General features: G+C 36.1%; 1 protein-coding gene across 2 annotated transcripts in view; it reads right to left on the bottom strand.

Moving 5' to 3' along the window:
* Positions 1–15,313, bottom strand: part of SCLT1 (sodium channel and clathrin linker 1) — a 255,924-nt gene extending 240,611 nt beyond the window's left edge. Inside the window, exon 1 of one of the 2 annotated variants that reach the window (XM_082838635.1) lies at positions 14,740–15,313. In XM_082838635.1, coding sequence (XP_082694761.1) covers positions 14,740–14,773 — 34 coding nt within the window. In that variant the 5' untranslated portion in view covers positions 14,774–15,313. The remainder of the gene's footprint in view (positions 1–14,739) is intronic. The other variant, XM_082838634.1, reaches the window with a different exon arrangement.
* Positions 15,314–15,316: the final 3 nt, after the last annotated feature.

Below are 15,316 nucleotides of genomic sequence, written 5' to 3'. Positions count from 1 at the left end.
AACAACCTAGAAGGGTAGAGGAAAATTATTTTTGCTCCCCTGCAAAGGCAAAGAGGTCCTATTACCTGATAATAGCACAGTTAGGCTAGAATGAAGAACCAAAAACTATAGGAAAAATCTCCATAATGTAAGAAATTACTTTTCAATAACCTGTTGGCCTCAGGATGAATTACACAACAAACTTAAAAGTATTTTGAACTCGATGATAGTGAAAATGCTGTACCTCAAAACTTAAAGAGGAAAAATCCCCTGCACAGCAAAGAAAACTATCAATAAAATGAAAAGGCAACCTACTGAATGGGAGAAAATAATTGCAAATCATATATCTGAAAAGGGGAACAGAACTAAAATAAACAAAGAACTCACACAACTCAGTAGCGAAAAAACAAACAACTGGATTAAAAAATGGACAGAAGACCTGAATAGACATTTTTCCAAAGAAGACATACAGATGGCCAATAGACACATGAAAAGATACTCATCATTAATCATCAGGAAAACACAAATCAAAACCACAACAAGATATCACCTCATTCCCATTAGAACAGCTATTATCAAAAAGACAAGAAATAACAAGTGTTGGTGAGGCTGTGGAGATGGGTACTGTTTGTAGAAATATAAACTGGTGCAACTACTATGAAAAACAGTATGTAGGTTTTGGTTCCTCAAAAAACTAAAAACATAATTCACATGACCCACCAATTCCACTTCTGAGTATTTATCTAAAGAAAATTAAAACACTAATTTGAAAAGATACGCACCCCCATGTTCATTGCAGCATTATTTATAATAGCCAAGATATGGAAACAACCTAAACATCCATTGTTGGATGAGTAGATAAAGAAATTGTGGTATATATACAATGGAACATTACTCAGCCATAAGAAAAGAATGAAATCTTGCCCTTTGTGACAATATGGGTGGACCCTGAGAGCATGATGCTAAGTGAAATAAGTAACAGAGAAAGACAAATACCATATGAAAAGAGAGAAACCAAGGTCACTGACACAGGGAAGAGATTGGTGGTTTCAAGAAGTGGAGGATGGGTGCAGGGAGAGGCAGGGAAAAATGGATGAACTGGTTCTTTTTTTAAAAAAAATAAATTGAATAGATCTTTTAAAAAGAAAAAAGATATGAAACATTCTTGAAAGCAATGAAAGAAAAATAAATCAATTGAGATATATTCCTTGCTCATCATCAAAAGCCACAATATTATTAAAATGTCAATTCTTCTTAAATTGATTTAAAGATCCAGTACAATTCCAATAAAAGCCATTTTGTAGATATGGACAAACTTGTTTTAAACATTGCATTGAGTAGTCTAGACAACATTGATGAAGAAGTTGATGAACTCACACTTCTCAATTTCAAGATTTACTAGAAAGCTAAAATAATCAAGAGAGCATGGTATTTGAAACAAACAGACACAAAGATAAACAGAACAGACAGAGCCCACTAGTACACCTATGAAAATTCAGACAACTTGACGTTGGTCAAAGGAATAAAGGCACATTAATACAGAAAGTACAGACTTTTAGTGTTTAGTCATCATCAACAAATGATGAGGGTACAAATCGATGACCATAAGAAAATAAAGACACAAACTCTGTACCATAGACATAAATTCATTCAAAATCATTCATTGTCTTAATACAGAGTACAGAACTATAAAAATTATAGTGGAAAACTTGGGAAAAAATCCACATGAGTTCTAGTATTGATAATTAGTTTTCATATCCAACACAAAAAGCACAATCCATGAAAGAAAAAATATTGATAATGTGGACTTTATTAAATTTAAACTACTTACTCTATGAAGGACAATGCTCAAAGAATGGAAAGACAAGCCCCTGACTACGAGAACATATTTTCAAAACACATAACTGAAGAAAGATTTGCATGCAAAATACTCAAAGAACTAGAAAAAATTCACAATAAGAAAAACATACCAAATTAAAACAAATATGGCAATATGAGTAGACACCTTACAGAATAATATATACAGATGGGAAATAAGCATGTATAAGTTGATCAACATTAGGAAATCATTGGAAAACGATAAGCACTGTGCATTGGGGAAAAGAAAATTAAAATAACAATGAAATATAGGGACATATGTATACATATGGTTGATTCACTTTGGTGTGCAACAGAAACTAACACAGTGTTGTAAAGCAATTATACTCCAATAAAGATCTATTCAAAAAAATAACAATGAGATGCCCTACCCATAAAACTAAAATAAAAAATAAAATAAAATATAGGTGGAAATGCAACAAGAATAGCTAATATTTTGCGAAAGAACCGGGGCGGGGGGACTTGTTCTACCAGGTATCAAGATTTATTATAAAACTATAGGCATTTGGACTGTGTGACAGTCATATAAGGATAAACAAAACTGACCAATGGAAGAGAATCCAGGATCCAGAAGTATACCCATGTATATATGAGCACTTGAATTGTGATCAAAGGGGCATCCAGAGCAGTGAGGGGAGAAGGACAATCTTTTTGTAAGTGGTTCTAGATCAGCTGGATACGCTCATGGAAAAGAACAAAACATCACCCATAAAAATCAACTTTATGTGAAATGAAGATCTAACTGTGAATGCCAAAACAATAAATTCTAAAACAAAACAAAAAGAATGTCTCTATAGCCTTAGGATAGGGAAAGATTTTTTTAATCAAAACACAAAGACACTAATCATAAAAGAAAAAATGACAAACTGGACTACGTTAAAATTAAGAACTTCTGTTCATCAAAAAGAGACTGTTAAGACAGTAAAAATGCAAGCCACAAACATGGAGAAGGTATTTCCAACACCTATAACTGACAAAGGGTTTATTTCTAGAATATACAAAGAACTTCTATCAGTTAAAAGGCAGGCAATCCTATAAACACAGTGGTAAAAAGACTTAATTAGTATTTCACAAAAAGGTTACCCAGGTGCCCAACAAACATAGAAAAGCTGTCAACCTCATTAGACATCAGGAAAATACAAATTAAAATTACAATAAAATAAAGAGCTAAGGCTAAAGGACAAATGCTGGTGACAACGTGGAATAAAGAAAACTCCCATACACTGCTGGTGGGAGTGTAAATTAGTAGAATTTTAAACACAAATATAAGTCCTAGGAATATACCCAACCAAAATATGTGCACTTGAGCTCCAAGGGCCATGACAAAAAATGTTGGTAAAAGCATTATTCTCAATGGCCCCCAAACTGGAAACAACTGCAAGTATCTATCAAAAGAAGAATAGATAAAAGTGATAAATTTATAAACTAGAATATTCTGTAGCAATGAAAATGAACATACTACATCTACATTCAAGAGTATGAATAAATCTCAGAAACATAATATTAAATAAAAGAAGCCAAACACAGAAGGACGCATGGTTTATGATTCCATTTATATAAATTTCAAACACAGGCAAAACAGTTTTTACAGTGTAAAATTGAAGATATTAGTTATCTTTGATTATCTTTGGGGAGGAGGACATGGGTATAATCACAAGAGGGCTTCTGGGGTGCTAGCAATGTTCTGTTTTTTGACCTGGGTTATGGTTATATGAGTTTTGAGCTTTGTAATAATTCTCTTAGCTTTATATTTGTTTTCTCTATTTTCTGCATGTTACACATTAGCAAATATACATATATATGCACATATATATTAACTATATATACAAATAAATTAAAAAATATAAAATTACACACACAAAATGTATACATTCTACACTGTTAACTTCAGGTAACAGTTTCTTCCTTGAAAGCACACATAATTTGGTGGAGAAATATGACATATATGTGATTCTCATAAAGGAATAAGTAATTATAAAGTATTAATAATTTAAATCATTTTAACTTTGAGTTTAAAAGGAATTATTCCTTTTTTTATTGTTACCCTCAGAACTTTTAAGAGAGTTACCTGACACATAGCACTAAAATTAGGATCTAGTTTCTGCTTATTACTCTTCTCTCACAGTCTCAAAAGGAGGTTGGAGATAAGGCCAGGGATATAATAATTCCAATACAAACTACTTCTTTTTTTTCCTGATAGGGTTTTAAATAAGAAAAAACACTAAATCTGATGTCTCAGTAAATAGGTTAAGAAGTCAATTGTGTATTAATGAGAGAAAACAATCTTCATAGACTGACTTTAATCTGGAGCAAATTTTACTATAACTTAAATCTACCATTTCCTTCATTGAACAAGCACTTATCTCATTGTTTAATTTGCATTTTCTGGATTACTGATGAGATTGACATTTTCATATGTTTAGTAGCTCTTCAGGTTTTATTTTTTGTAAATGACCTATCATATTCTTTACCATTTTTCTATTAGTGTGAATGTATTTTTGTTTGTGAAAACTTTTTAAATTGTGAATGGTAATCAACTCTTCATTATATTTATTATAAATATATTCTCCTTTCTTGTGGCTGGGCTAGTCATTATATTGATGATGTTTCTTGTGATATCCAAGTTTTTATTTCTAATGTCGTCTATTCATATATATTTTTCTTTCAGTCAAAAATGTTTGTCTCTTTAAGAAATCTTCTATGATCCTGAGATCAAAAAGACACTCTCTTAAAATTTTTTCTGAAAGTTTAAAGAGAATTTACTCCTTCAATCAATCTGGAGATAATTTTTCTACATGGTGTGAGAAAGTATCTTTATTATTTTTTCTTTCCCCTTTGGATACCCAATTATTGTAGCACCATTTGTTGAACAGCCTATCCTTTCCCACTGATTCATGTTGCCTGTTCTTTCAGATAACAAATGTCTGGAGATGTATGTGTTTGTTTCTGTGCTAACTGATCTATGTACTTATCGATCTGCCAATATAATATTGATTTAATAACTGGATATTTATAATCAGTCTTAATAGCTGGTAAAATAAAATTTCCCACCTTGATGCTCTTTAAAACTCTTTTGGCTACTCCTAGCTCATCAACATAGATTTTAGAACCATGTTGTCAAATCTAGGTTTGGGATTGCATTGAATCTACCCATTAATTTGTGGGGAAATTGACATGTTTACTATATTGAGTGCTCTAATCCATAAATTTGATATGTTGCTCCATTAATCTAGGTCTTCTCTTATGTACCGAATAATTTTCTAATGATAACTACCTTCCGTTGGTGGGATGAACCCAGTATGAAGATAACTGTATGTATATTATATATCTATGCACACACAAACACACACATGAACTTATATTCATTGATGGATTCAATTTATTAATATTTTATTTAGGATTTTAGTTTCTGTGTGCATAAGTAAAACAGGCCTATAATTTTCTTTCATGCAAGTGTCTTTGCTGGGTAGTAAAGAAGACAGACACTGGGTTCAAACTAGACTGCCTGGGTTCAAATCCCAGCCCAATTACTTATTAGTTACGAGATAACCTTGAAACTGTGGTGGCACTTATCCAGGAGGTTTTTATCTATGGTTATTGAACAGATGGGTATGAGAACTGTAAAATCAAACTCAGGATAAGGTGTTACCAGGCATGTACTACAGAAAAGCAGGGGCATAATCACATTAAGATTACTTACAAGAGAACAGATGAACCAACGGGAAACTGTTACAGCCTATGTAAGAAAGTAGTAAAAACAAACTGGGAAGGAGTTAAGGAAATGGAAGAAAATGAAGGTTTCAAAGAATAGAGGTCTCAATGAGGTCAAAGAACAGTTATAGTGGGAGTAAGATATTCGTGTTTAAGATTTCAAAAGTAGGGCAAATTAAATAGGACTTCTGCTTATGCTCAAGATAAAGTAAAATGGTCCACTTTCCCACCTGACACACCAAAAAAAAAAAACAAACAAATGAAACAATGGTTTGCCAGGCAAACACACATCAGACACTGATAATGACAGACACAAAACAAATGAAGTAAGGCCTGTGATTGTCCCAGCTTACTGACTTGAGCAACATTTCTGGCCACAGAACAAGGAGGGAAAATGCAGGCAGAGATCAGCAAATCCTTTGAGCTAAGGAGATGAAGCTAAGGAGACTCAGTGGAAACCAAGTAAACTAGAGTTGGCAGGACAAACAATAGGAGAGAAAGCTGTACAGAGAGAGAACTCCATATATATAAGATCTGTGAAGGGTCTGTCTTGCATAAACAAAAGAGTACTAACTCTTTATTAAAGCAATTGATTTTACAGTTTAAAATCTTCCCACAAAGAAAGCTCCAGATCCAGTTGGCTTCACTGGTAAATTCTACCAAACATTTAAGGAAGAAATAATACCAATTCTACACAAACGTCTTCCAGAAAACTGAAAAGGACAAAGTATTTTTCCAAGTAATTCTGAGGCCAGCATTACTTGATACCAAAACCAGACAAAGACATTAGAAATTTTTTCTTTTTAAAGGCTTCAAGGGACTTCCCTGGTGGTCCAGTGGGTAAGACTCTGCGCTCCCAAGGCAGGGGGCCCAGGTTCAATCCCCGGTTGGGGAACTAAGAGCCCACATGCTGCGACGTGACAAAAAAAATTATTTTAAAAAGGTGTTATGTACACAGATGTTAAGATTTTAAATAAACTTTTTAGATAATCAAATTCAACAATATATAAAAAAGATAATACATTAGGACCAAGAAGAGTTTATCTCAAAAAGGCAGGTTTAACATTGAAAAGTAATCTATATAAATCACCCTATTAAAAAACTAAAAATGGAAAAAACATCTGTTCATCTCAATAAATGCAGAAAAAGCATTTGGAAAAATAATCCAACACTCATTCTGATAAAAACTCTCAGAAAACTGGGAATAGAAATGAACATCCTCAACCTAATAAGAACATCTATGAAAAAACTACAGCTAGTATCATATTTAATTTTGAAAAACAGATGCTTTCTCCCTAAAATCAGCAACAACACAAGGATGTCCACTCCAACCACTTCCGTTCAACAATGTACGCAAGGTTCTAGCCAGCACAATAAAGCAAGAAAATGAAATGAAAGGCATCCAAACTGGAAAGGAAGAAGTAAAACCATCTCCATTTACAGATGAAAAGATCGTCAATGCAGAAAATCTGATGAACTCCATATAAAACCTACTAGAATAAGCGAGCTTTCAAAGATGCTATGGTAACACACACACACACACACACACACACACACACTCACGCACAAAAAGTATTTCTATATACTAGCAATGGTAATTCAGAAATTGAAAGTAAAAGAATAATACCATTTACAACAGTATCAAAAACAGCAATACACAGGGATAAATCTGACAAAATATGTGCAAAACCTATATACTAAAAATTATAAAATATTACTAAGAAAAAATTAAAGAAGAGCTATATCAATCAAGACATGTATTTTTTCATTTGTCAGAGGACTCAATATCATTAAATGAATTCTACACAAATTGATCAAGAAAGTCAATACAATGCCTATCAAAATCCCAGCACCTTTTTTTGTAGAACTTGACAAGCTGATTCTCAAATGTATATAGAAGTGCAAAGGACCTATGATAGTCAAAACAACTGTGAAAAAGAACAAATCTGAAAGGCCAACACTATCTGACTTACTATAAAACTGTAATAATCAAGAGAGTAGGATACTGGTTTCCAGATAATCAACAGAACAGAAACGGATCTACACAAATATGTACAACTGATTTTTAACAGATACAAAGGTAATTTAATGGAGAAAGGACAGTCTTTTTAATTGGGCATCCATATACAAAATAAGTGAACCTTGACCTTTACCTTACACCTTGTACAAAATTTAACTCAAAATGTTTCATAGATTTGAATGTAAAACCTAAAACTACAAAACTTCTAGAAGACCACAGAAGACCACATAGAAGATAATCTTTGTAGCCTTGAGTAAGGCAAAGATTTCTTAGATATGACACATCCATAAAAGAACAAATTGAAGAATTGAACTTCATCAAAATTAAAAACTTCTGCTCGGTGAAAGACACTCTTAAGAGAATGAAAAGAAAGAAAGAAAGAAAGAAAAAGAATCCATCCCTACTGGTTATAACACCCACTGCAATAATGAATTTTTCACACCTTAGTTTGATATACAAGTCCCTCTTTTTTTTTTTTTTTTAGCAGAGGAAACACAATCACTTTTTTTCTTTTTAACATCTTTACTGGAGTACAATTGCTTTACAATGGTGTGTAAGTTTCTGCTTTATAACAAAGTGAATCAGCTATATATATACATATGTTCACATATCTCTTCCCTCTTGCATCTCCCTCCCTCCCACCCTCCCCATCCAACCCCTCTAGGTGGTCACAAAGCACGGAGCTGATCTCCCTGTGCTATGCAGCTGCTTCCCACTAGCTATCTATTTTACTTTTGGTAGCGTATATATGTCCATGCCACTCTCTCACTTTGTCACAGCTTACCCTTCCCCCCCCATATCCTCAAGTCCATTCTCTAGTAGGTCTGTGTCTTTATTCCTGTCTTGCCCTTAGGTTCTTCATGACTTTTTTTTTTTTTTTTAAGATTCCATATATATGTGTTAGCATACGGTATTTGTTTCTCTCTTTCTGACTTACTTCACTCTGTATGACAGACTCTAGGTCCATCCACCTCACTACAAATAACTCAATTTTGTTTCTTTTTATGGCTGAGTAATATTCCATTTCTATATATGTGCCACATCATCTTTATCCATTCATCGGTTGATGGACACTTAGGTTGCTTCCATGTCCTGGATATTGTAAATAGAGCTGCAATGAACATTTTGGTACATGACTCTTTTTGAACTATGGTTTCCTCAGGGTATATGCCCAGTAGTGGGATTGCTGGGTCATATGGTAGTTCTATTTGTAGTTTTTTAAGGAACCTGCATACTGTTCTCCATAGTGGTTGTATCAATTTACATTCCCACCAGCAGTGCAAGAGGGTTCCCTTTTCTCCACACCCTCCCCAGCATTTATTGTTTGTAGATTTTTTGATGATGGCCATTCTGACCAGTGTGAGATGATATCTCATTGTAGTTATGATTTGCATTTCTCTAATGATTAATGATGTTGAGCATTCTTTCATGTGTTTGTTGGCAGTCTGTATATCTTCTTTGGAGAAATGTCTATTTAGGTCTTCTGCCCATTTTTGGATTGGGTTGTTTGTTTTTTTGATATTGAGCTGCATGAGCTGCTTATAAATTTTGGAGATTAATCCTTTGTCAGTTGCTTCATTTGCAAATATTTTCTCCCGTTCTGAGGGTTGTCTTTTGGTCTTGTTTATGGTTTCCTTTGTTGTGCAAAAGCTTTGAAGTTTCATTAGGTCCCATTTGTTTATTTTTGTTATTATTTCCATTCCTCTAGGAGGTGGGTCATAAAGGATCTTGCTGTGATGTATGTCATAGAGTGTTCTGCCTATGTTTTCCTCTAAGAGTTTGATAGTGTCTGGCCTTACATTTAGGTCTTTAATCCATTTTGAGTTTATTTTTGTGTATGGTGTTAGGGAGTGTTCTAATTTCATACTTTTATATGTACCGGTCTAGTTTTCCCAGCACCACTTACAGAAATACAAAGGATCATGAGAGCTTACTACAAGGAACTCTATGCCAATAAAATGGACAACCTGGAAGAAATGGACAAATTCTTAGAAATGCACAACTTTCTGAGACTGAACCGGGAAGAAAGAGAAAATATGAACAGACCAATCACAAGCACTGAAATTGAAACTGTGATTTAAAATCTTCCAACAAACAAAAGCCCAGGACCAGATGGCTTCACAGGCAAATTCTATCAAACATTCAGAGAAGAGCTAACACCTATCTCAAACTCTTCCAAAATATAGCAGAGGGAGGAACACTCCCAAACTCATTCTACGAGGCCACTATCACCCTGATACCAAAACCAGACAAAGATGTAACAAAGAAAGAAAACTACAGGCCAATGTCACTGATGAACCATAGATGCAAAAATCCTCAACAAAATACTAGCAAACAGAATCCAACAGCACATTGAAAGGATCATACACCATGATCAAGTGGGCTTTATCCCAAAAATGCAAGGATTCTTCAATATTCGCAAATCAATCAATGTGATACACCATATTAACAAATTGAAGGAGAAAAACCATATGATCACCTCAATAGATGCAGGGAAAGCTTTTGACAAAATTCAACACCCATTCATGATTAAAACCCTCCAGAAAGTAGGCATAGTGGGAACTTTCCTCAACAAAATAAAGGTCTCAATGGTGAAAACATAATCGTCCTCAATGGTGAAAAACTGAAACCATTTCCACTAAGATCAGGAACAAGACAAGGGTGCCCACTCTCACCACTATTATTCAACAAAGTTTTGGAAGTTTTAGCCACAGTAATCAGAGAAGAAAAAGAAATAAAAGGAATCCAAATCGGAAAAGAAGTAAAGCTGTCACTGTTTGTAGATAACATACTATACATAGAGAATGCTAAAGATGCTACCAGAAAACTACTAGAGCTAATCAATGAATTTGGTAAAGTAGCAGGATAAAAAATAAATGCACAGAAATTTCTAGCATTCCTATACACTCATGATGAAAAATCTGAAAGTGAAATTAAGGAAACACTCCCATTTACCATTGCAACAAAAAGAATAAAGTATCTAGGAATAAACCTACCTAAGGAGACAAAGACCTGTATGCAGAAAATTATAAGACACTGATGAAAGAAATTAAAGTTGATACAAATAGATGGAGAGATATACCATGTTCTTGGATTGGAAGAATTAACATTGTGAAAATGACTATACTACCCAAAGCAATCTACAGATTCAATGCAATCCCTATGAAACTATCACTGGCATTTTTCACAGAACTAGAACAAAAAATTTCACAATTTGTATGGAAACATAAAGAACCCCGAATAGCCAAAGCAATCTTGAGAAAGAAAAACAGAGCTGGAGGAATCAGGATCCCTGACTTCAGGCTACACTACAAAGCTACAGTAATCAAGACAGTATGGTACTGGCACAAAAACAGAAAGATAGATCAACGGAACAGCATAGAGAGCCCAGAGATAAACCCACACACATATGGTCACCTTATCTGTGATAAAGGAGGCAGGAATATACAGTGGAGAAAGGACAGCCTCTTTAATAAATGGTGCTGGGAAAACTGGACAGGTACATGTAAAAGTATGAGATTAGATCACTCCCTAACACCATACAGAAAAATAAGCTCAAAATGGATTAAAGACCTAAATGTAAGGCCAGAAACTATCAAACTCTTAGAGGAAAACAGAGGCAGAACACTCTATGACATACATCACAGCAAGATCCTTTATGACCCACCTCCTAGAGGAATGGAAATAAAAACAAAAATAAACAAATGGGACCTAATGAAACTTAAAAGCTTTTGCACAATCAAGGAAACCATAAACAAGACCAAAAGACAACCCTCAGAACGGGAGAAAATATTTGCAAATGAAGCAACTGACAAAGGATTAATTTCCAAAATTTACAAGCAGTTCATGCAGCTCAATAACAAAAAAACAAACAACCCAATCCAAAAATGGGCAGGAGACATAAATAGACATTTCTCCAAAGAAGATATACAGACTGCCAACAAACACATGAAAGAATGCTCAACATCATTAATCATTAGAGAAATGCAAATCAAAACTACAATGAGATATCATCTCACACTGGTCAGAATGGCCATCATCAAAAAATCTAGAAACAATAAATGCTGGAGAGGGTGTGGAGAAAAGGGAACACTCCTGTACTGCTGGTGGGAATGTGAATTGGTACAGCCACTATGGAGGACAGTATGCAGGTTCCTTAAAAAAACTACAAATAGAACTACCATATGACCCAGCAATCCCACTACTGGGCATATACCCTGAGAAAACCATAATTCAAAAAGAGTCATGTACCAAAATGTTCATTGCAGCTCTATTTATAATAGCCCGGAGATGGAAACAACCTAAGTGCCCATCATCGGATGAATGGATAAAGAAGATGTGGCACATATATACAATGGAATATTACTTAGCCATGAAAAGAAATGAAATTGAGCTATTTGTAATGAGGTGGATATACGTAGAGTCTGTCATACAGAGTGAAGTAAGTCAGAAAGAGAAAGACAAATACCGTATGCTAACACATATATATGGAATTTAAGAAAAGAAATGTCATGAAGAACCTAGGGGTAACACAGCAATAAAGACACAGACCTACTGGAGAACTGACTTGAGGATATGGGGAGGGGGAAGGGTGAGCTGTGACAAAGCGAGAGAGGCATGGACATATATACACTACAAAACATAAGGTAGATAGCTAGGGGGAAGCAGCCGCATAGCACAGGGATATCAGCTCCGTGATTTGTGACTGCCTGGAGGGGTGGGATAGGGAGGGTGGGAGGGAGGGAGATGCAAGAGGGAAGAGATATGGGGATATATGTATACATATAGCTGATTCACTTTGTTATAAAGCAGAAACTAACACACCATTGTAAAGCAATTATACCCCAACAAAGATGTTAAAAAAAAAAAAAAAAAAAGACAGTATGGTACTAGCACAAAAACAGAAATATAGATCAATAGACCAGGATAGAAAGCCCAGAGATAAACCCACGCACATATGGTCACCTTATCTTTGACAAAGGAGGCAAGAATATACAAGTCCTTCTTTGAACAGGTCCTTAAGGACTATCATGTCTCCCTTATCAGATGGAGGTAGAAGAATGGTGTACGGCAAATATGCTAGGACAAATGAAAGGAGGCCAAAATCAACAGAAGGCAATGACGATAAGGTCAGAGGTAAGTGGGAAAAGGGCAAGCTTTCTACATTTACCTGAACTGGTGTTCAGCTGGTCAACTAATGGGGTCACCCACCAGCTATACCTGGCATGTGAGGTCCAGTTATAGGAAAAAAGGGGAGGTTCACAGACGTCTAACACTCATTCTCATCTCTTCATGCAAACCCTACCATTCCATGCTCCAATTTCCTGAATAAGTAGTTATTTCAAGCCTCCGAGCCTTTGCTTCTTCTGCTCCCTCTGTCTGAGGATTCCCTTCTTCCATTCCCTTGTCTTCTGGTGAACTCATTTTTCAAGAAATAATCTACTATGCTTCTATCGTTCTCTCTGGTATTTGGACTTCAGTTTTATTTAAGAATTGTTGCTGGTGAATTCCTCTAAAACTCATAGTTTATGAGTGCCTCAGGAACTCTCCCCACCCCAACCAAACTACTCAACACCAATTCTTGTCCCACACCACTCAGATGGTGGCCAGCCAGTCCTCCTTATGGGTTAAGGGATATTCCCACTTCAAACCTAAGAAATAATGCTAATGTTATAGTATCATTATAATGTCATTAATGATTTTAGGTAATATAAACTGTGCACTTAAAATGTGCTAGACACCATGCTAAGTGCTTTATTTGCATCATCTCATTTAATCCTCACAACAACCCCATGAGGGTTATTGTGCTATTATACCCATTTTACAAATGAAAAAATTGAGGTATAGTGAAGCTAAGTAACTTGCCCAAGGTCAAAGACCTAGAAAGAGAGCTAGAATATGAGCCCAGACAGACTGAATCCAAAGGCTGAGTTCTCAACCATTGGTCTATGATGCTTCCAAAACGGAATGTACCACTTTTTTCCTACTTCTCCATTGCTCAAGCAAGCCAAAAACCTGAGTTGCCCTGTACCTCTTTCTTCCAAATCCCTTCATCTCCAATCTCACTGAACCTATCTTAGTTCACTTCTTACCTGGATAATGACAACAATTGCCTAACTGCACTCTGCTATAATGCATGTTCCTCATAACAGCCAACTGGGCTTTTCAAATAAATCACAATCTGATCAGGTTACTCCCAACTGAATTCCTTTCAGTGATTCCTATAACCTGTGCAATGGTCCAAACTCCTAAACAGACAGCAAACAAGGTCCTTTACTATCTAGCCAAATTCTTTCCTTTCAGCTCCATTTGCCATTTCCCTATATACATCATATTCCATTCAAACCAACCTTCTTAAAAGTTTCTAACAAAGCATATTCCTAATCCCTTCAATGTTGTAAATATTGTTCTACTCGACTACACAGTTCTTTATCTAGTAAATTTATATTACTGCTTCAAGTTTCAGCCCAAATGGCACCTTCCTTGACCACAGTAAATTATAACCGTGTAAGAGTTAATATTTGTTTAGTACTATGTCAGATACTATTCTAAATCCTATTCATATTTTAACAGTCATTTAATCATTTGAACAATGATTCAAATGATTCAAATGATTTCCTCATTCAAGTGAGGAAATTGAGGCAAAAGAGTTGTCAGTTGCTGCCACCTCAGTGTATTTACGGAATTTATATACTTCTCTCCTCAAATTAACTTCTTGAGGGTAGAACAGTCTTCCTCATCTTTGTAATAGCTATGCTGGTACAGCGCCTGGCACATAATAGAAACAGGAGGAGCTCAATGAACATCTTTTGAACAAATGGCCAGAGCTGTCTCTCTAGGTTCTAACTGCAGACTTGGAAACTCTTCCTGGCCATTAGCCCTCTAATTTCTCCAGAGCATGCGAGGAGCATAACAAAAACGCATGTAGCAGAGTCCCACATAAGCTTAAGGAACCTAACAGTATTTACTAAACGGTTCTGCTGAAATGTATACATATCCTCATATATACCATCAAGCTTTTTCTGCAGCTATCTTCTTTTAAGTTTTTACAAATTTCCATGCACCCAACAGGCATTCAGAAAATACTAGTCAACGATGACGACATTAAACATTACATATAAGAATTCTAGATAAAGGAATGTGGAGCTTACTCTGATCTCGCAGAAAGTCGATTTCTGTGGCCATTTGGATACAATTTGTTTGACGCTTTCACCACCTTTACTTTTCCTAAAAAGGCACAAAGCTCGCTGTGCGGGAAAACAAATCTAAAGCAACGCTTCGGAGGTTGTCTACCAGTTGAGCGGTGTAATCAGCATCCTACTCACGTGGCGTCAACAGCCCCGCCGCACCTCCTTCTCCCGAGTCCCAGCCGAGTCCCTCGCTCAAGCGAGACACAAGATTTCAGGTTTGCTGGGGACCCGCCAGGTGAATTCTGTCCCACGTTCACCCGAATCCCAGCCAGGTGGGACCAGGGATGTACAGGCGTCCCGCAGGTCACTCGGGGTCGTGTTGGGCCACTCAGGAGAGCGCCGAGAGAGCTGGCGGGCAGCCGGGTGGCGGCGTCCTTGGCGGAGCGGGGAGCGACTGCAGGACTGCCGAGAAGCCCGGGCCAAGCAGCGGAAGTCCACTCGGCCCGCCCTGCGACTTTGAAACCGGTGCCCCAGACCGCTCCTTGGAGACGGTGACGCCGCCTGCGTCATCACGCAGACGTCTGCGTTTACGTCGTCG

The sequence above is a fragment of the Leucopleurus acutus genome (assembly GCF_964270905.1).
Source record: "Leucopleurus acutus genome assembly, chromosome: 4".
NCBI classification, from domain to species: domain Eukaryota; kingdom Metazoa; phylum Chordata; class Mammalia; order Artiodactyla; family Delphinidae; genus Leucopleurus; species Leucopleurus acutus.
This window is presented reverse-complemented; position numbering and strand designations above follow the sequence as displayed.